The 20893-nt window shown below is 32.9% G+C and overlaps 2 protein-coding genes and 1 long non-coding RNA gene across 11 annotated transcripts; 2 read left to right on the forward strand and 1 right to left on the reverse strand.

Moving 5' to 3' along the window:
- Positions 1-4: 4 nt before the first annotated feature.
- Positions 5-4974, reverse strand: LOC106062421 (all-trans retinoic acid-induced differentiation factor-like). Of its 2 annotated transcripts, none has more exons than XM_056028829.1 (7): positions 4738-4974; positions 3625-3776; positions 2274-2351; positions 1660-1731; positions 483-598; positions 285-382; positions 5-163 (listed from the first exon to the last, which is right to left on the reverse strand). In XM_056028829.1, exons 1-7 carry the CDS (start codon positions 4795-4797, stop codon positions 47-49), a joined length of 693 nt encoding a protein of 230 aa, XP_055884804.1. In that variant the 5' UTR covers positions 4798-4974; the 3' UTR covers positions 5-46. The 2 variants fall into 2 exon arrangements, with proteins under 2 accessions (XP_055884804.1, XP_055884803.1); XM_056028828.1 differs by having other exon boundaries at positions 4732-4961.
- Positions 4975-6577: 1603 nt separating this feature from the next.
- On the forward strand, positions 6578-20774 carry LOC106062436 (methylthioribose-1-phosphate isomerase-like). Of its 6 annotated transcripts, none has more exons than XM_056028884.1 (6): positions 6578-6742; positions 7553-7731; positions 13673-13908; positions 14630-14799; positions 16344-16745; positions 18063-20774. In XM_056028884.1, the coding sequence occupies exons 2-6, from the start codon at positions 7600-7602 to the stop codon at positions 18194-18196; spliced, it is 1074 nt and encodes a 357-aa protein (XP_055884859.1). In that variant the 5' UTR covers positions 6578-6742; positions 7553-7599; the 3' UTR covers positions 18197-20774. The 6 variants fall into 6 exon arrangements, with proteins under 6 accessions (XP_055884859.1, XP_055884858.1, XP_055884856.1 ...); XM_056028883.1 differs by lacking the exon at positions 6578-6742 and adding an exon at positions 6760-6900; XM_056028881.1 differs by lacking the exon at positions 6578-6742 and adding an exon at positions 6818-6943.
- Positions 8108-11758, forward strand: LOC129926245 (uncharacterized). Of its 3 annotated transcripts, none has more exons than XR_008777871.1 (5): positions 8108-9434; positions 10551-11012; positions 11131-11195; positions 11351-11432; positions 11540-11758. It is a non-coding gene; the product is annotated as an uncharacterized LOC129926245 (long non-coding RNA). The 3 variants fall into 3 exon arrangements; XR_008777870.1 differs by having other exon boundaries at positions 8108-8987; XR_008777869.1 differs by having other exon boundaries at positions 8111-11012.
- Positions 20775-20893: the final 119 nt, after the last annotated feature.

Raw genomic sequence — 20893 nt, forward strand, 5'->3', positions numbered from 1 at the left:
TAAAAAAATTAAATTTGAAAAGCTGGTTCTAGCATCATGTCCCATATTATTTGTTCTTCACATCACTTTTCACATATCTCCTCTGTGTGCACCAGAGAAATATACAAAGTGCTACAGTTGAAGCAGTAATGCCTATAGCAAATGGCACTGTTGGAAATTTACCCTGAAAATAAGAGATCAACAAAAAAAAAAAATATATAAATGTGCAGTGACTCAAAGAGTCATAAAGTGTGAGCTCATAACTATTATTATTAATAATCTAGCTTCTAAATAAAATGTTTTACCTTATTCATACACTTGTACCCATGATAATCCTCATCACATAAACACTCAGACATATCTATACCAGAGTGAACACAGTGGGAGTTTAGTGGGCAGGTCACTGGACAAAAAAATAAAATGCAATCATTAAACATCAGCATATCTTTGATACATTACTATTAGACAACACTAAGATACATTACTGTTAAGTTAACACTCACACTTTTCACTAATGCATGGATTTTTCTCTCCGACACATGTTGTTTCTGATGTTTTGATTTCTATGCTTTCCCAGGACTTGATACCACCAGGACAACTCAAATTGACTGGTATTGAACTGAGATTTTTAAAAAATGTTACTCAGAAATGTAACAAAGCAACATTAATGTTTTAACCTGTCAGCTTCAGCTGAAAAAGGCTGTGGCTTTTAAAACACCCTAATGCAATAGTAAAGGCATTAAAACTTTTCCTGTTGAAGAGCTCCTCTGCCTCAATCAGAACATTACACACAAAAAAAGCCTTGGCGTGGGGAAAACTAAACATTTTATCTTTTTTTTTTCCTCAGCATCAACAAACTTGGACAGATAAAAAGTTTCTATAGCTCAGTGTATAAAGCAGTAAAAAAAACTGACAGTAATTTCTATTTTTTTTTATTTAAGTATATAAGCATTTATTGAATTAAAAAGAGTGGCTACCTTTAGGTTAGCAATTAGGGCTTAATAGAGTTCAATAAGTAGCCTGGTAAGCAAGCTTTACTCAAAGCAACTTAACTTTGTTTTCAATTGTAATGGAATAAACAAACAAGAAAAACATATAAAAATACTTTTAAAAAAATATATATATTATGCATACTTGTATCAATTAGTTTGGATCAGTCGTAATTAAATTTGTAATAGAACTAGACTAACAATAAAAAAGCATTTATAAAAGTAAATTTAAAAAAAAAAAAGGAAAGACCTGAATTCGAACTTATGGGCTAAAGCCTTCTCAGGCTTTTCAAGTGACGCGATAACCACTCTGCTAGCGAAGAGTCTATATACATGGAAGATTGTAGATTTATCTATTGTTTCTATTTTTTTCAAGTTTGTGTTCACTAAACTTGGGACAGCAACCTGATATAAAGGGCACTAATCCAGCTTATACCACCACTTTAGTCAAGTACTATTTCTTTCCCTTGTTTAAGATACCAAAAAAAATAATTCAATACCAATAGTTAATTAACTAATTGATTAATTTTTTTTTATTGATTCTTCTGTTGTAAGGTAAAAGAAATAATTGTACAAAATTTCAGCTTGATCAGAGATAGGGGTGTCAGAGAAATAAAGTATACAAGCTTTTGACCAGACAGACAGACAAAGTGAGTTGATAAAAGCTTTGAAATAAATAGCTCCTACATACAGATTTTGTATTCCAGTGTTCCTGTGAAAGTCTGTGATATTCAATGCATCAATGTCATTACCTTGTAAATAACTACAAAACAAAGATGTAAAACGAAAGTATTATCTATACTTGTATTAATAGGAACAAAAATGACATAAATAATGCAAAAAAAAATTATAATGCATTTAAATAGAATAAATGAACTCAACAAGTATATATTTGTACAACTAAAATTAGCAACTATGTTCAATAAAAAAAAAGTGGTTAAAATAGTGTTCAAGTATTTAAAAATATCAGAATTTCTAAATAATAATAAGGCTTGTTTTCCAGTCCAAAGATTAATGAGAAATGCAGCATTTCCTGTATTTCTAAATAATATACATATAAAACTTAAAGTATGAAAGTGTGTAAAAAAAGAATTAAGCAAAACTATCACAATGATGTAACAATGTTTGATTAAAAACACCATTTCTTGCCAGGGCTGCAATAGATTGTGCCACACATATGTTGAACTATACAACATCTAGAATCACAGTAAGCATACTAGATTCACTTGATTAATCAATTCAATTTTACTAAGAGCAAGGACTCCCTGGTCTCAAGACCTAAAGAATATATTACAATGAACTTACATGAATTGTAAAGTGTTGATACCATCAATTCCTTGGGAAAATTTCTTTTGTGTCATGCCGCACTGCTGCAGGTCAATCCTAAATAGCAGACAATCACACAAAATAGAATGTAATAATAGCACTAGTAATTTATCACAGACATATTTCAATCTGTCAGAAAATCACCAAATCACAAAAAAAAATAAAAAAAATTAATGTAGCTTTACAAAGGTTTTTGCTTTGAGGATACGACAAATAATGTATAATAACTAATAAATGAACTGGAAAAAAAATTATTTAACCACTTAAACTCTATGACCAGATCACAGGGTCCTCAGGGATCGCAAAGACCTTCCTTCAGGGAACAGAACCAGGAAAAAGAAGAAGAGGCAGACAGAGAAAGCAATGGGAAGACAACATAAAAGAATGGACAGGCCTGTCATTGTATGTATGAAATTCCGTCCAAGGAAAAGACAAAGATGAATGGAGAAAGATGGTCAACAGATCTTGCGTGGTGCCCCAATGGCTCAAAAGAATAAGGAATAGGTGAAATGAAACTATAAATGTATGAATATTTGTATAATTTGATATGTATAAACAAGCAAACTTGAAATTTCCAGCACTGATTTGTCATAAGCAGAAATAAAAGGTTTTTTAACAATCACACCATAGCAGTCAAGTTTTACTTATATTTCATAAATGTTATTTCATTAAAGTTCATAACATTGATATTAGGTACAAGAGATACAGCACTAACTTAAAGCAATTTCTCCCAGACGTCAAACAAAATTGTATCTATGAAGTGTAATTATTTTCAGCAAATATTTACAATAAATCAGACATAAAAAGAACAACCCACCACTACCAATCCAAGTTTTCAAGATTGTTTATTTGATGCATGAATTTTGGGACATTCCCAAGTCTATCCTGTTCTGATAGATACCTGACATCTGTTATAGGAAGTGAAAGTGCTGGCAGTTGTGCTGCTCTATAACACTCTCATCAACAAGTGGTTATAGAAACGGGTGAGTTTTACATTGCATAGATTGACAGATCAAGAGACTTTACTTTTGTTTTAATATCATATATATAGGTGCGTGGTGGCAAGTTAAGCACTTGACCTCCTAACCAAGTGGCCTTGATTTTTTATTAATTATGATTCTTGGGACTCCTCTGAATCCACCCAACTCAAATTGGTACCAGACATGTTCAGTAAAGGTGGTTAGTTGTTGTACAGGCCACTTGGTAACTATAATATTATATCATATATACACATTGTAACTCTTCCTCTTGGGACAATGAAATTACTTTCATTAATAAATTGCACATACAAAAAAATTAAAAAGATTTTAAATTAGAAATAGAGACTTACCCAATGATGTCCAACTGATCAGGGGATGTTGTGTTTACACAACATCTACCCTGCAACTTGAAAGCACTTGCTGAACAAAACTTGGCTAATACTGTTTTGTTTATATTAACTTGGCAGTCTAAGTTACAGATGGCTGGAAGACATGTTATACCCTATCGAAACAGAACACAAGTTGAAACAAACAAGTTTTATGTCATTGTTCATACCTAATATTAAAATAAAAATTACCCAAAACAAAAAGTCAAATTTTACAGGGTTTTTTTTTTTTCATAAAAAAAAAAAAAAAAGAAAAAATTATTTTTTTTGGCATTACATGTTGCATTGGAATCTTCTGCCTTTAAAAGAAAGTAATAATGGTCTATTATTATGGTACTAAATACCACTCAGTATGAGGCTAATCAGACAACTCTAGTTGGACCTAGGACCCACACATCCTATCATTTACCCTATTGGGTTCAGCTTTCAACATGTTTTTACTGAGGCCTTATGTTCCATGGGGAACACAAAGGAAAGATGATGATGATGATTAAGCTCTTAAAGCAGAAAAAAAAATTGACTTCTCATCAAAAGAGGTCAGCACTTCTAAAGTGAGGTTTTAACTACTACAACTTTTGCCTATTATTAAGACCTTCAATATAGCAGATTCTTGTGTATCATCATGACTGTCACCTGTGCAAACTAGCTTAACGTGCTCATAGGATCTGAGAAGTCTTCCAATAAATAAATAATTACATTGCAATAAAAACAAAGTAAAGTCGTCAAAGTTAAATCAAAATCAAATAAATCTCCCTAATATTATCTGTTTTAAAGAAACTAAAAAGCAAGTTCTTAGAATGTAACGTTAATATTTAATAATAAGTAACTAGTGACAATACTAATAGTGAGTAATAGTAGTAATAGTGAAACAGAAGAACATTTCCAAGCCGACCAAGCTGAGTTACAGTAGTTTTACACTCAACACAGTGTCAACACTGTACTTGACTCTTACACTTACTGAGTGATAATCTGATAATCATTATTGTCCAATCTTTTTTTGGGTTATTGAATCTTCATTTTCAATATTTTCATACTTTTAACTTAATTTTAATTCTTAATTTAAGTTCTTACCAATACCATAAAATGAATCAACGCTGTAAATAATAAAAAATCACAAGTAATCCTGTGTAGACTCATTTTCTCTGTTTACAAAAGCAGGTTGAGGTTCTTGTAGATCTAGATTGGGTAGACTTCCCTAGATCTATGGGAAAGGACCAATGGCGAACGCTTTTGTGCCAGTTTTTAGTTTAGAATTTATAACTCCGCAATGGTTAAACTTATTAAAAAAATGAAAACATCTGCGGACTCCTCAGCTATTGGGCGATAAAACTAAATTTGACTCTTTTTTTCCAAATCAGCTATTAAATTTATAATTCAAGTCAACTTACGGTAGGGGTCTGACCTTATCAGCGAACGCAATTTTCGCGGGAGTCATAATGAGCGAAAGGCCGTAAAAAATAGCGAAATAGCATGTTAAAATATAGGAAATTATGCTTCAATTAGTTCTATCATTTAACTTCTTCCATGAAGCATTATAACTATTGTCTCCTTGAAGCATTAGGGCTAATTTTTTTTCTACTAATCTTGTGCTCCACATCTCCTTTCTCTGCTTGGAACTGATGTCTATATATAGCCTACGAAACTTGCGATCAATTTTTTTTTAAAGAAAGAAACTACAAAATTCTATCTCGCCTCCTCCCTATAGGCTAGTCCACGTCGTTTTACTCTCCATTTCATAAACTCTCGTAACTGCGACTATTTTTTTTAAGAACACATGTTCAGTGCACTTAATCACCAATAACTCGATCCCCCCCCCACACACACACACATATACACACACGCGCGCTGATTGACCCAAAGGCAGATCCCGAATGCGATGGATTGATGATGTATGGGAGGCAGATCTACAACAGCTTGGGTTTCGGGCATGGAGACGAAAGGCTCAGGAGAGATCTTGTAATTTTATACATGTATATTATATGGTAATTCTTATATTTATTACTAAATATATAGTTCGTATTTTTTCCGCTCCTGAGTACGAATATTTTCTCCTGGAAAACTCTTGGAAATCTCCTGAAATCCTAATCTCAGAATGGTGGGGGAACCCTGTAAAAATGAATTCAGATCTTTTAAACATTTATACACATATTAATATCATTTATTAGTAACAATTTAAGAGGTTAACCAGCCCCAGTTAAAAAAAAGGAGGACGGCAAAACAGAGGTCAACCCCCATTTCCCCCCCCCCCCAACGTATAAGCCGTATAGGCCTAAGCGCTGTTAAGATCAATTGAAGCGTCATTTCACCCTCACTGGCACAGAGGAAAGTAACTGCCGCCAGCATATGACATCTGAGAGACTGTTGGAGAGCTGCGAGTCAAACATTTTAGGCGGAAAGAAAATGCGGGAAAATATGCTGGTCGTAACTGGGCGTAGTCATGTGAAACACGTAATGCACTCATCCTTAATCTTCGAAATCGAAGACATTGGGTTAAGGTTAAAAATAGGCCTATTATTTTAATATTTCAGTTTACAAACAATAACAATAGATAAGACAAAAAGAAAAACAGATTAAATCAGTCATTAAATTATCATTAAATGGCTTTTTAAGCTTATTATAGGGGCTTTCGCTGAATAGGTTTTCAGTTAAAAAGGTAATTTTGAGCGAACACCCCATAATATATTTTTTTCAACGGAATAAATAGCCTTAGCTATTATAGTTAATTATTCCCTTATGTATTTAGAAGTACAATATGCAAATCTTTTTCGGCCAATGTCCATTGTTGCTTTAAAATCGCCTTAAGTTCGGACCTATTCTCGTTTATCCGGAAACGTTTTGAGAATGAAATTTCCATACATGTCAACTTTGACCTTCAGCTATGCTTTATTGTATGAGGGAAAACGAAAGTGAACATGTGGGAAATGTAGAAAAATGGTGTCTTTGTAATACCATTTTATTAGTTCTGCAGTTACTTTTGAAATAAATAAGAATGGATAAAAATTACGGGGAGGTGTTCGCTTTATATGCCATTTCGCTGATGGGCCTTTCCATAGAGATTTCTAGATTGGAGATCACACATTCAGTTAGTGACATTCACTTTCTTGATATATCTATAAAATTATAGTATAGATATGTAGGTCAGGTCTGTGATCGAGACTTTCATCACTGACCTAGATCTAGGTCTAGTTTTTAGATCTAGAAATCTACAGGCCATTAACCTAGTGTTAGAGATAGAACTAGGTAACAGGATTATGAAGATATCTTACTGAACCGGTGTTATATGGTAATGATCAGTAGTAAGTAGCTAGAGTAAGCTCAAAGCTGCAGTGATACTACTGATACTCACTTATGATACTGATCATGACTGATGGACTCAAGTTCAGCTCACAACTGGTCTGAGTCTGAGTGATGGGCATGAGGATTGCCATGATTTGATTATTCATGTTATCTCACAGTGATCACAGTGTCAAGTGTCACTCACTCACTGTCAGTCAGTCATAATTAAGTTTATTAAGTCATATCATAATCAATTCAATATCAAAATTTAAGCTTCCATTCATCTCTAGAGTCTAGACAGTCTAAGTCTAGAGTCTAGACCTATAGAAAGACATTCCTAACTCATTTTTTATACTATAATGTTTGAAAATGTTCAAAGTAATAAGTAAGACAATTATGCCTTTACTTTAGTCTTTAGTAGTTTACTTTATATATCCACTTCTAGTTAGACTATAAAAAAAAGGGTGACAGGTAGAATCTAAATCTATCTATATACATTTTTTTTACAACATTTTTGATGAAAAAGGTAGATTAGTAAAAATTAGTTTTAGAAGCTGCAGTTTAAAATTATTTTTAAGTTGTCTTTAATACTGTCTGGGTTTTTTTATATTCACAGGTAAATATAAGTAGTAACCTCTTGTACAACAATAAATAGCTCTAACAATGACTCTGCAAGCTATACGCTATCAGCGAGGTAGCCTTGAGATCTTGGACCAACTGCTTTTGCCAGAGATTAGTAAATACATCTCTATAAATAATACAGATGAAGGATGGAGAGCCATTAAATCAATGCAAGTAAGTATATCTGGAGGTGTGGTGTCTGAATGGTAAAGCGCTTGGCTTTCAAACCAAAGGGTCCCGGATTTGAATCCTGGTGAAGACTGGTGTTTTTAATTTCAGAATCTTTAGGGCGCCTCTGAGTCCACCCAGCTGAAATGGGTACATGATGTTAGTTGGGGAAAAGTAAAGGCGGTTGGTCATTGTGCTGGTTAACCATGGGCCACAGAAACAGATGACCGTTACATCATCTGTCCTATCAAAACAAGAACGGAGCGGTACAAAAACTCGTTCGTACCTCACTCGGTCAGACTCTATCACCGCCACTCATTGATCAGAGAACATGAAATGCACCAAGATACCTGTGTGTAGTCGCTGAATGAACTCTTTATGTTGTCTGTTGTATTTGAGTGTTTCTCCAGTACTGGTTACAACTAGGTGTTGGTTCACTAAAAAGTCCGTATTTCATAAGATTGTTATTCAAATGTGACAATTTGCATTACATTGCATTAAGAAATGGTTAATCTATAAATTTTGATATTTTGAGCTCATAAGGTGCTAGGGAAATATTGAAATTGTAAAAAATGTGTGAAATTACTACCCAAAATGGCAGCTTTTGATGTAACACGGAACACCATGGTATGATTGAATTAATATCGTACTAAAACCAAGGGGCATAAAACTTCCATCTTTGTTGGAATATGTTAACAAGATCCTCATATTTCAATGTCATTATTTAGTTTTTCTCAAGGTTATCAAAATATTGATTAAACACGGCCACAAAAAGGCGTTTGAGGCGCATCGCGATGTGTCCCACTTTATACGGAATTACAATCCTCTATGAATTGTAAACAAGAAATAAATAATACGCTCAACATTGCATTTCTGTTACAACAAGCATTAAAGATTTCTTTTAAAGTATTTTTTTTGTTAAAAGCTTTCTAAACATGCATAACGAGCTTAAAATAGGTCGAGGTGTCCCAGATGAAGCGCCTGTGCTGCGTGTGTTAAGAATGGGATTATTTTTCCCACAACACTACTTTTTATGAATGAGAGTTCTTTTGAGCATCACAGGTATTGTGTAGAACAAAAAAAGTGCCGCTTCCGCTGGAAATACTAGCGTAGTAATTAACAGGAGTACGTAAACAATAGCGTGTCCCACAATTAACCATTGATGCGCCTCAAGCGTCGACACGATCAATCGCCGGCAATCTTGCACAAAAACCTCATTTAATCTGTTTTTTGTGATCTTTTGTGAATCAACAACCCATCAGGTACGTAGATATTTCATTATTCTACTGAAATTTAAGCTTATTACAAATAAGTTTGATTGCAATATCCAAATCGAAGTGCTTTTTTTATTACGAGGTTACTAAATTTAACCATTCAATCATGACGTCACGTGAAGCGTCTTGAACACAATTTAGTCTTAAATCGTAAAGTTAATCAATTTTAAAGCCTGTTACTAAACAAAAAGTTTATATTTCTAAAACAATTATGTTGATGTAATAGTAGACGTGTGTAGCGATTTAAAATAATTAATTTGTTTTTATTTTGAGAAGTAAATTGGATTAGGCGTTGAGGCGCTCCTTGGGACCCCGTGCTGGTGTTTTCCATGCATAAATTATGGCGTCACATGTAGCGTCTAATGCGAGTTCAGGATTTGTTACGTTTTCTGTATTCATGGAAGTTTTAATTAAGATTAAATGATTTTAATATATGTAATAAACTATTTTCATAATTAATCATTTTAAATGAACATTTTTTGACATCTTTTATTTTATATTTTTTGTAATTTTACTTTACATCGTTTGGGGCGTTTCAGTGGACACTACTCCGTTTGTTTACAAATGGTGTCCTAGTTTGCGTCTGTTAAGTCCAAATAGATTTTAGTGATAGTTTGTTAAAGATTTTACAGTGTCAGATAATATTAGCTACATCTAAAAGAAATAAAGCGGTACTGTTTAAGAAATATTAAATAATTAAAATTTACTTATTACTGTAAATAAGATTTAGAACTATTAGATCTTTCGTTTGAGGCGCATCTCGGACACTTGTCTTTAAAACTTTAAAGAGCTTAACTCTAGATCTAGAAATCTAGACTGATTAGACCTCTAGACCTAAATCTAGATTTACTCTAGATCTAGATCTAATTATGTAATTCATTATCTAGATTTACTCTAGATCTAGACCTAGATCTAGATCTAATTATGTAATTCATTATATTATAGCTAGATTTACTCTTGAGTCTTGATCTAGAGTAGAGTAGAATAGTCTAGTCAGTCTAGATCTAATTCAATATCTAGATTTAGATCTAAACTAGATTATTAGATTAGAAATCATTAGATCTTTTATGAATCTAGACTAGTGACTCTAGACTAGATCATTTATGACTAGATTAGAATCTAATTTTAGATTTAATAATATATTTTTCTTTAAATTGACCAGTATCTAGAAAAATATCTAGAGACTAGATCTATAATCTATATTATAGACCTATTCTATATTAAAATGTAGATAGTATCTAAAACAAAGTTTGGTTTAACCTGCACTTAATTTCCATTGTATTGTTTATACAGTATATTCAATTATATTGTATTCAGTTCTTTCAGTCTACCACTGAATGATTATAACTTAAGTTAATATAATTAACAGTACTAGTCCTATACTATTGATTGAGTCTATCCCTATCAAGCAATTATGGGCATTACTAGACTAGATTTAAATAATGCACCAATATATAATATATTATATGTTTATGAAATTTATTAGTAGGCCTATATTATATATAATAGATCTATTTATTTAGATACTTATACATTTTTTATAAATTACAGATTTCAGTAATGGAGTATCTGTTAGAGTTTCAAGGCGTCTACAAGCCAAGAAAGACTCTAAATTTACAAGCATCAAAGCCTGAGTCTCTAACACGTGTTGCTGTTTTAGAGCAGAGAGAAAAGGAAAGGTTGAGAAAAGCTGCATACAGGGCCTAGTTAAGCCCACATGAAAAAGCTTGGATAAACAGAAAACGCAAAGAAAGAAAACAGCAAGCTAATAGTCCACTTAATGTCATCTCAGCAGAGGTTGGTGAATCACTAGGTACTGGATTCCAGACTCCAGTGGCAAAAAGAATAAAGAAGGATCTTTTAATGACCTAGTGAGAGGTATTACACCTAACACTATTGCTTACAGAAATAGAAGCTGTTTCTGCTATCCATACAGAAATTCATATGGCAGTCAGTGCCTGCATGATGAAACATGTGGCTCTTGGAAGGTGTTCAAACTTCAGAAACAAAATGGTAAGTACTTGTATTTATTTATTTTTAAATAGCACTTTACAATTATCTGAGAAAAAAACATTATTCATTTTAAAATTACGTAATTGATTTCTAAATGAAAGTGTTTCTTTTTCTTCAGTAGTGCAATCTCAGTCAAATCTTGAAGACTCTTTGGATGTCAGTCCCATATGCTCAAATTCAAAGGTAAAGAGCTTTTACATATAAACATTTTAAACATTTTCATTGAATCTTATGTTACCTGTATTGTATAAGTTGTTTTTTAATAATATACCTTGCTAAATAATTTTAGACTCATTTTAGAAATTAAGTATTTCAGCCTCATGTTGTTGTTTTTTCAGGCCCAAACAATTTTCTTCACTCATCAAAAGTACATTGTAAATAGCTGTGTGATTGTCAAGTATGGGGAAATATTCTATCCAGGTATAATTTTTTGCACTGTGTACCTTTTAATTTCAATAAACAAGTTCAAAGTATGTTTTAGATTGAAGTATTAACTTTTCAACATTGCTGGTAATTTTTTCTAACAGGAGTTGTGATAGAAGTCCTGGATGATCAGCGCAGAAATAATTTTTTAAAAAGGCACAGAAATTAAAGAAATATATAAATATATATATCCAGAAGTGCAGGACATACAGTTAGTGTATGCAGACATGATTGTTACTGAAGTGATGTTGATACCAATGGCAATAGTTTGAGAGTGGAATGTTTTGATTTCTGAATTTGTCAAATAAAATTTGTGTACAGTTTTATGTGTTTTCTTTTCTTTCTTTTTTTTTTCAAACCTTTTTCTGTGTGTTAAAACTAACAAAAGATATAAAATATATATTTGTCAATAATTAAAAATAATAATGATCATTCACTTGTGCACAGATAAGACAAAAATATAAACTTATAAACATTATTTTAAAAAATGGTGTCCCATGAAGCACCCGCGACATTTTGTGAAATTAAAGCAGCATTTTTACAAATGGGTACTTTATGACTAGAATAGTGAACTTAATAACAAGTCTAATGGATCACTTTAGTGCAAAAATAAAATAATTTCTATATTCTCACAGAATATCTTTTAAAAAAACTTTAACTTGTAGTGTCACAGGTGCTACGGTGTCCCAAATTTTGAATTAAGCTCAAATCCACTTTTTCTATGCAAAAGCATAAATTTCAGTATCTAAAGACTAATATCAATAAAGACAGTTATATTATGCTAAAATACAATGAATTTATCAATTGGTCATTGTTAAATTATCAAGTGGTGTCCCGGTGATGCACCTGTGACGCAAAAGGGGGTACCCCTTGAATAGACACTGCTGTCAAAATCTACATCTTGCAATTCATTTTCTATTGATAAATTCTTAAAGTGAACTGGTTGAAGAAGTGAATACAGTTGAAATGAAACCAAAAACTTCAACTTTAATTTTTAGCATAATGTGACACTTTTTGGCACCAGTACTGGAGAAACACTCTTTTATGTGTATTTTTCTGTTGTGTTGTCTTTATATGAGAAACGAGTCCTTGTAATCACAACAAATTTCCGTAAGGATCAATAAAGCAGTCTTAGTCTTAGTCTTAGTCTTAGTCTATAGATCGCAAGGTCTGAAAGGGGTATTTTTACTACTACTTACATTAAGTAAGAAAATAAGTACCTAGTTTTTAGTGATTCCACTTTTTTTTATGCTTTACTTTAGACATTACAACCTGGCAGATCAAGAAGAAAAAAAAATTAAAAATACAGCCTGTTTAATAACTTCTCGTACAAATACATTCTTTTGTTGTTGTTTTTTACTGGCGCTTTATGTGTGTCTGGTATTTTTTGGTTACATGAAAAGCTAAGGTCTATTTAACTAATCAGTACAAGTTTAAGTGTTTTTTTTTTAAAGTTTAAGTTTATTTCAAATGTACTTTTTTAAATCATTGATCTAGAATGACATTTTTTAAAGCTGCATTATTGAATAAAATTGATTAAACTTTCTACAAGTATATGAGGAGAGACAATTATTAAATCTGTGAAAACCAGGATAAAACATGTATGTGTCAATTCATACAAATTACAAATAATGTGACGGCATTAGAAAACTTCACTGCATGCACTTCCAAATAATTCAGTGCATAGTGAAGCAAATCAAAATACAAACTGAGAAGTAAAAACACAATTAAAATGCATAATATGAATGGACCTCATTCACCAAAATGAACAGTCACGTGATGGCTATAGATAAAACAATGAAAAATATGGTCACATGATATCCATTTTCGATTCGAATCAGGTCGTAAGCTGTATAGAAAAGATATGGAAGCAGATGACTCAATGATGTTTGTTTACAATTGGTGAATGAGGTCCATTGTTCTTAAAGAAGTCTATAAAACATTACCACAGGAAATTAGATTGAAATAATCAATCACATTATATCAGCATGAATATTGAGACACTAACCAGTAGAAGCCCCACTCAAAGAAAATATATTGAAAACTGAATGCAATGGAGACTACAGCAGTTCATCACAAATATTGAACTTTTTTTTCTAATCATATCCTGTATTTTAGGACCTTGAGAAGGAAAGATAAGGTTTTCTTGGATAAGGGGCAAGTTATACTAGTGATACAAATAAAAAAAAAAGCAAAAATAAAGTTCTTTTTTAATCACCAGCTCATTTTTTTTTCAGGTGAGAGGGGCACCAGCAATAGCTATTGTTGGTTGTCTAAGCTTGGCCATTGAGCTCACAAATAAAGAGTTTCAAAGTACTCAAGAACTGAAAGATTTTGTTGTAGAAAAACTTGATTACCTTGTTTCAGCACGCCCCACAGCTGTAAATATAGCAGACGCTGCGGACAAAGGAAAATCAATGATTCAGAAGTTAATTGATGATGAAAAATTGGAACTCGATGAAATTAAGCTCAAGTAAGTGGAACAAGGTTAGAAAAAGGTAAACAAAGAAATATCTTAACCTTTATTGTTTGTTTTGTTTAGTGTTATAACTTTAATATTTAAAATTTCTTATTGAATTTGAATTAAATGGCCTGTTTTGGCACCACCTACACTATTTTTAAAGAATGTTCAATGCACTTTTCATCTTTCCTGTTTAATGACATTTGCTGAGGGTGAAGGGTATTTGTTAAACATTTCTTTTGCTACCTTTACTTGCTTTAGATGTACATCTTAGCTTGAATTAAATACTGAATTTAAAATTCCTAACCTCAGTTACCCTATCTCTGTGAAGAGAGCTCACCGCCCTCTGTGCCAAACAGCTTAGGAGGACGTAAGTTAAACCTCAGAATTTGAACTCAAGACTCTTGAAGTGTTGCAGACAAGTGGCTATTCTGCAGCTTGACCCTCTAAACTTTAAGTGAAAAAAAAAAAGCAGAGGGGCAGGGATCTTTTGTTCTGAACGATATGGCCTAAATTGTGCCGATGTGCCAAAAATCCAAATATATTTGTCCTGCTGCATTATATTGATTTTACACTCTTAGACAATCCTGATAGTATGGATCATAGAAGATCCTTGCAGCCTATTCACAGGGGATACACTGAACTATTGTTGATTGAAGTTTAAAAAATTAATGCTCTTTCTTTTTTTTATTCTCATTCTTCATTGAAAAAAATAAAATAATTTTATTTAAAGACTTGTCCAAGAATTTGAAGCCATGCTTCAAGCAGACATTGATGTCAACAAAAGAATAGGCCAACATGGTGCCGACTATATCCTGGGTGAGAACAATGACCAGCCAGTGAAAGTGATTACTCACTGTAACACAGGATCTTTGGCAACTGCTGGCTATGGAACTGCTTTAGGTTCGTTGTTGTCATTGTTACAGACTTAAATCTCACATACATTTGTACACATTTCTATCGCAACTCTTATTGTATCTTTACTTTCTATCTTTTTAGTGACTCAAAGTATGTGTGTGGTAGCCTAAGTGACCTACTTTTTAAAAAAGTGTGTTTTACATTATAGAGACCTTTCATTCTATGGGGGCAGGTGATGTCTATAAATCTCATATGTTTCTATGACTGACAACTAACGAGGGTGTCATATAGCCAGCACAATGACCAACAGCCTTTACTTCCTCAGCATATGTCAGCTGGATGGACTCGGGGGGTGTCCCAAAAATCCCAAAATTCAAAATCCCTGTCTTCACCAGAGTTTGAATTCAAGAGCCCTCTGTTAGGAAGCCAAGCACTTTAGCACTCAGCCACTACGCCCCTCTTTAGATTATAGAAAACGACATGAGTGAGCCTTTACAAAACATATATTTTAGCTTGGGCACAGTACATCGAATTACCAAAACGGCTCATGTCTATTATTGTGACATTTTACGTCTGGAGACATTTGCACCATCTTAAGTTAAGTATTTAAAATCACAAGAGCAGGGTGCTTTATACACAGGTTGGATAGATTAAGGGTTTAATAGTAATAGTAAACAATACATTGCCCCAAACTCAGTGGGGCTCATTGCCCTAGCTATCCTGTTATTAATGTCCTTATCAAGTAGCATATCATTGGAGATAATGAAGCCAAGGTAGGAAAAATTACTGTAAGAAAAAAGGAATTTTTTTTCTTTTGTAAGAAGTATGTTTGGCTGAGGTTGTCAGTTTGTAAACTTAGAGACGTGGCGAAAATCTTGAACTCACCTATCTCCTCCCTAGTGTGTCTAAACAATAAAAAAAAAAGTGAAATATTTTGCTTTTTAAGTTAAAATTCCTATCACTCTGTTAGTGAGCAGGGAAGTTGAGGGCTGATGAACTTATCAATCTGTTATTGATACAGTCTGATGGTCAAGCTGCTTATGTAACTCCGCTTCTAGTATCTTATATATAATATGGGATATTTTACAGTTCATTTCCTTCTTGGGCTGACCTTTAATAAGGATATCATGTGACCAACACAATGACCATTCACCTTTACTTTCATACAACAAATATCATCTACCTTTGGAGCAAGGACAAGCTGCCTGGTCGCGCGGTTAGGGTGGTGGACTGTTGTTTGAATTTATTGATGGTCCTGGGTTCAAACCCTGCCACTCCCATCCCCCGTCATCCTGTGGGAGGTTTGGACTAGGAAGTAAACTATCTTCAACTCTGAAGGAACATTCAAAGCATGTAAAACATTTTACAAACAATATCCTGAATTTAAAATCTTTCTTTATTTGCAGTCCTTTGGAAGTCTAGTGCTTTTCCATTTTTCTACCCTATCTGTTGTTTATACTTGTTTACAAAATTAATATTCTACTTGTTTACAGAGTTATATTCTACTTGTTTACAGAGTTAATATTCTACTTGTTAAGCTGTTATTGCAATATTTAGCTGTATTTCATTGAGACATTACTGCCTTGCAGGAGTTATACGCTCACTTCATGAGCAGAATAAGTTGGAGCATGTGTACTGTACAGAGACAAGGCCTTACAACCAAGGTGCTAGACTAACTGCCTATGAACTGGTCCATGAGAAAATGGAGGCCTCCCTGATCTGTGATAACATGGCGGCAGCATGCATGTCTTCAAACAAAATCCATGCAGTCATTGTTGGTGCTGATAGAGTGGTGGCCAATGGAGACACTGCCAATAAAATCGGAACATATCAACTGGCCATTGTGGCCAAATACCATGGTGTCCCCTTTTATGTAGCATGTCCGAGGACGACATTTGACCCTCATATCAAATCTGGCAAGGATATCCATATAGAAATTCGACCTCAGGATGAAATGACCACACTTAAAGGGATACGAATAGCTGCCCCAAGTAAGTTGTATATTTCGTGCAAAGTGGATATTTCCTTGTCTCTGTATAAATAAAACATTTATTTTCATATTTCTTAATAAACTTGAAGATTTTAATGTTATGCAAATATGTGTTCATTTTATTTTACTCATTCATGGAATTTAACATTTTTATTGTGTTACTTAATATTTGTTTTTAGCAAGTTTAGAAAGTAATTTGTATATGTTTGTCTTTGCAAACAGAACAATCAGTGAAATAGTGTCTCTTTATATTCTTCTTATTTTTGTATTTATAAATTATGGTTTGAAACATGTGCTTGTTTGATTGAATAGTATGTTGCTTTTGCCATTTCCCTCTGAATTCTTCTTCTTTGTTATCATTTATATATTGGCGGGTTCAGACAAGTTGTTCTATATCTGAGGTGAACCATACAGTGGTTTCCAGATCAGGTAGTTCTCCATATAGTTTTTATCCTAACGGAGGGTTTTGGGCCAGTGTCTTGTTCATGCATGCAGCTTTGAAGGGCATGGTTTGCATCCTCTGGTGATGCTCTACAAGGGCAAGTTTCACGAGTCCCAGTTTTTAGCTTCTGCCTCTGAATTGAAATTCAAGTAAATTCTAGGTTATATAAAACAATTAGTTGTAATTGTAATAATGTTGTAGATTTAGAGTTGGTTGTAGACTTGTATTTAGAGTTGCATTCTCAGTCATTCCTATGACTTGTTATGGAGAGTATATTGTCTCCCAAATTGCATGACATATGCTACACTGAAAAAACACAGTTTAGAATATGTTTTCCTTGAGTTTAATACTTTCAAACTTAGTTTATTAAAACAAGCATAGTGAAGATAATGATAATCAATAACTGTCCATCACAGAATAATGACACTGAATAATCTCCTGAATGACTTGGAACAATGACCCTGATAGCTAGCTTTGTTTTGCTTATATAGCTTTCTATAAAGACTACACTGCATTGTTACTAAGTATTTTCTTCCATGTTCTATCTTAAACTTCTATCATTCTTTAAATATTTCTAAATTACATTTGTTTACATATCTCTCCAAGGTCTTTGAGACTTTTCAGTCTAACAATAAATAAGTTTGTTTTTTTCTGACACATACACTATGTGACCTAATAACCTGGTCATTTGGTCATTTCTCATATATGCCTGGCCAGCTGCTATGTGTGCTGTCAAGGGTGACTATTCCTTTTCTGCACTGATTTTACAAAAACTATTAATTTATCACATAAATAAAATTGATGTTAAAAATTACTACAAGATTTGGGTAGCAAAGTATATTGTTAACCTTATTCTCTTTCAATTTATTTATGCAGATATTAGATGCTGGAACCCTGCCTTCGATGTCACTCCAGCAGAGCTGATAACTGGGGGAATCATCACAGAGTTTGGTGTTTTCAAGCCTCAAGAGTTGCAGAAACAGATCTCCAAAATATTGGGCAGTGGATAATTTAAGTGCTAGATTTTTTTTCAGAATATTAGCCATAAATACAGATTTACTTTTTATGTCAACTGTAAACAGTTGTTTCTATTTGTTCGTTTATTGATCTGAAATCTAGTCATTTTCAGAATTTTTTATTTTTTTGTTATTATACCAAAATAACCAGCATTTTTTACTATTCTTCTTATAAATTAATCAAATATACAATGTAAATGTTAATACTGTGTGATTGTGGGCTAAAGTAAATTTATTTCATGATTTCATTTTTTTTTTTTTTTTGCTTAATGCCTTTGTTAATAAGGAATGAAAACAATGTTGTAATTGAACTTCTGTACTTAGGTCCTTGGTAAATCAGACTGAATTCCGCTATTTATTGCACTGCCCATTTTGAGGTCATAATATTTACTCAGCCCTGCACTAAAAACAAATTATTTTGCACAATCAAGAAGATTAATAAGTCATCTACCAAGCTATGTAAATTCTTCTGCATTTGCTGTCATATCTTCCATCTGGTCACCCTAAGGCTTTTGTCCATCTTTTTAAAATACCTCTATTCAACTCAACCTTCATGGAACCTGGGTGGGTGGAAAAAAACGTGCACATGGATCTAAAATTTCCTAGAATTTTCCTAGAAATTAGACAGTTGATTTCATTGGAAAAAGAATTTCTAGCTCATTGGACACACTGGGATAAATCTAGTTTGACCATTATAATTTTTCAAAGTATAAAAAGAGATTAAATTTGGCTAGAGAACCAGGGTTAGTGTTTGGAGTTAGTGTCTTTGGGTATTTCCATGTGTAGTCATTATATTATTCATGAGTTTAAAAATTGCTCTATAAGTAGTTTAAAAGATGTATTGTCTTTTTAAAAAAGTATTTTTTTACAAGTATTTCTTGTTTAAAACTATGCAAATAATATTGCTTTGAGCACACATACAAACAAAGCTTGCTTTTCTATCTTTTATGTAGAAAAAATATCAAGAAATATAAAAGTAAAGTTAAGTACCCTTTTCAGACCTTGTGATGTATAGGGCAGATGATGTAACGGTCATCTGTTTCTGTGGCCCACAGATAATGAGGGTGTCATGTCAACTTATCTTCCCTAACTAATGTCAGTTACCCATTAGAGTTGGGTGCACTCAGAAGCAATCTAAGAATCCTAGTCCTCACCAAGATTTGAACCTGGGACATCTCAGTTTGGAAGCCACTTGGCCTCCTTGCCTCCAAAAGAACATATAAAAGCAATAAGCATAATGTTAATAAACAAATAAATGTCATGAGCTGTATACGCCCTTGTGAAGTTTTTTTTACATTAACATAATGTAAGAATGTAGATCCAGCAGCTGCCTCAACACTTGATACATCAGATCAATATTCTTTTGTACTTTAAATGTACTAATGAAAGGTTTCTATTTATGCTTAGGCTTTTTGTCATGTGTTTACTTTGATGTAACAGATGGTCTAGGTGCAGGAGCTGATAAAACACACAAGTGTCCCAATGTATTATTGCTTTCATTATGTCATCAACTTTCTACAAAGCTTATATCAACTCACTCTGTCTGGTACAAATTTTGAACACCTTAGTTCTCCCACTTCCCATTCTTTAATCATGCTGAAACTTTGCACTATTATTCATTGTTCCTAACAAAATATGAATCAATAAAAAAAAATTAACCAATTAGTTAACTAAATAGTGTTAATAAATTGTGTTTGATATTGATAAGGGGAAATAAATCTTACAGTATTGATATATGGCTGTAAATATAGAGTTTTTCCCTTTCAATGATTTTTTTTAAAACTACATATTATTGTTTTTTTTATTACTCTTCCTTGTCCCAGCAAGTTTTGTACTTTCCTAGAGCTATTCAATTGTCGGGCTTATCAAGTTATGTAATTGTCCATAACAAGTTCATTTGTCTTGCAGGAATGGATAAAAAGTGTAGATCCAGAAAAATAATGAGAAAAAGTATGTGTATTCTTCTTCTTCCAATTTGAATTTGGCATGAATTAAATTTGAAGCACTGAAGCCTAGGCAATAAATTGGCAAAGTGTTGTCCCTAGTGTTTCTAAACATGTGTACTAGTGGAGTATTTCAAATACTTTGGTGATAGGTTTTGTGCTAAATGACTTAAAGTCATATTAAAGTATCATAGTTTAATCATTTCTTTTTGAAGGTGTGTGTTTAGTGAGGGATCACATTCTTGTGGCTCGAGAGGTTCTGTATAACATTTACTATTAAGTTTTGACTGTCATAATATGTATTACATTTTTACTGTTAGTCCCACTTTATGTATGAAGACTAGATGTTTTGTTATATCCAAAGATAACTTTTTTTTTTTTCTGTTGTTGCTTATCTTTTCACTTGGTCTGAATTTGCTCAAGTACCTGTTTGACTATAAATAAATATATATAGTTTGTCTATCGTGGTTCCACTTGACTAAATCCTTTATTGACATTACTATTTCTAAATCATGAAATTGGCTACAAGTGACAAGCATATGGCAACTGCCATGCTGGTTTGCACATTTACTACTATACCATATTCAACAGAATTGGTGATTTCCAATAAATGTTTTATCTAAACAACACATCTTCAGAGTTGTCAGTTCATGTTATACACTACCAGTACTAGTGTTCCTACTCCTTGTTGCTTGCTTTCCTTTCATACTTCACTAAATAGTTGATTGCCATGGCTTACCCAATAAAA

This window comes from Biomphalaria glabrata, chromosome 5 (assembly GCF_947242115.1).
Source record: "Biomphalaria glabrata chromosome 5, xgBioGlab47.1, whole genome shotgun sequence".
Taxonomy (NCBI): domain Eukaryota; kingdom Metazoa; phylum Mollusca; class Gastropoda; family Planorbidae; genus Biomphalaria; species Biomphalaria glabrata.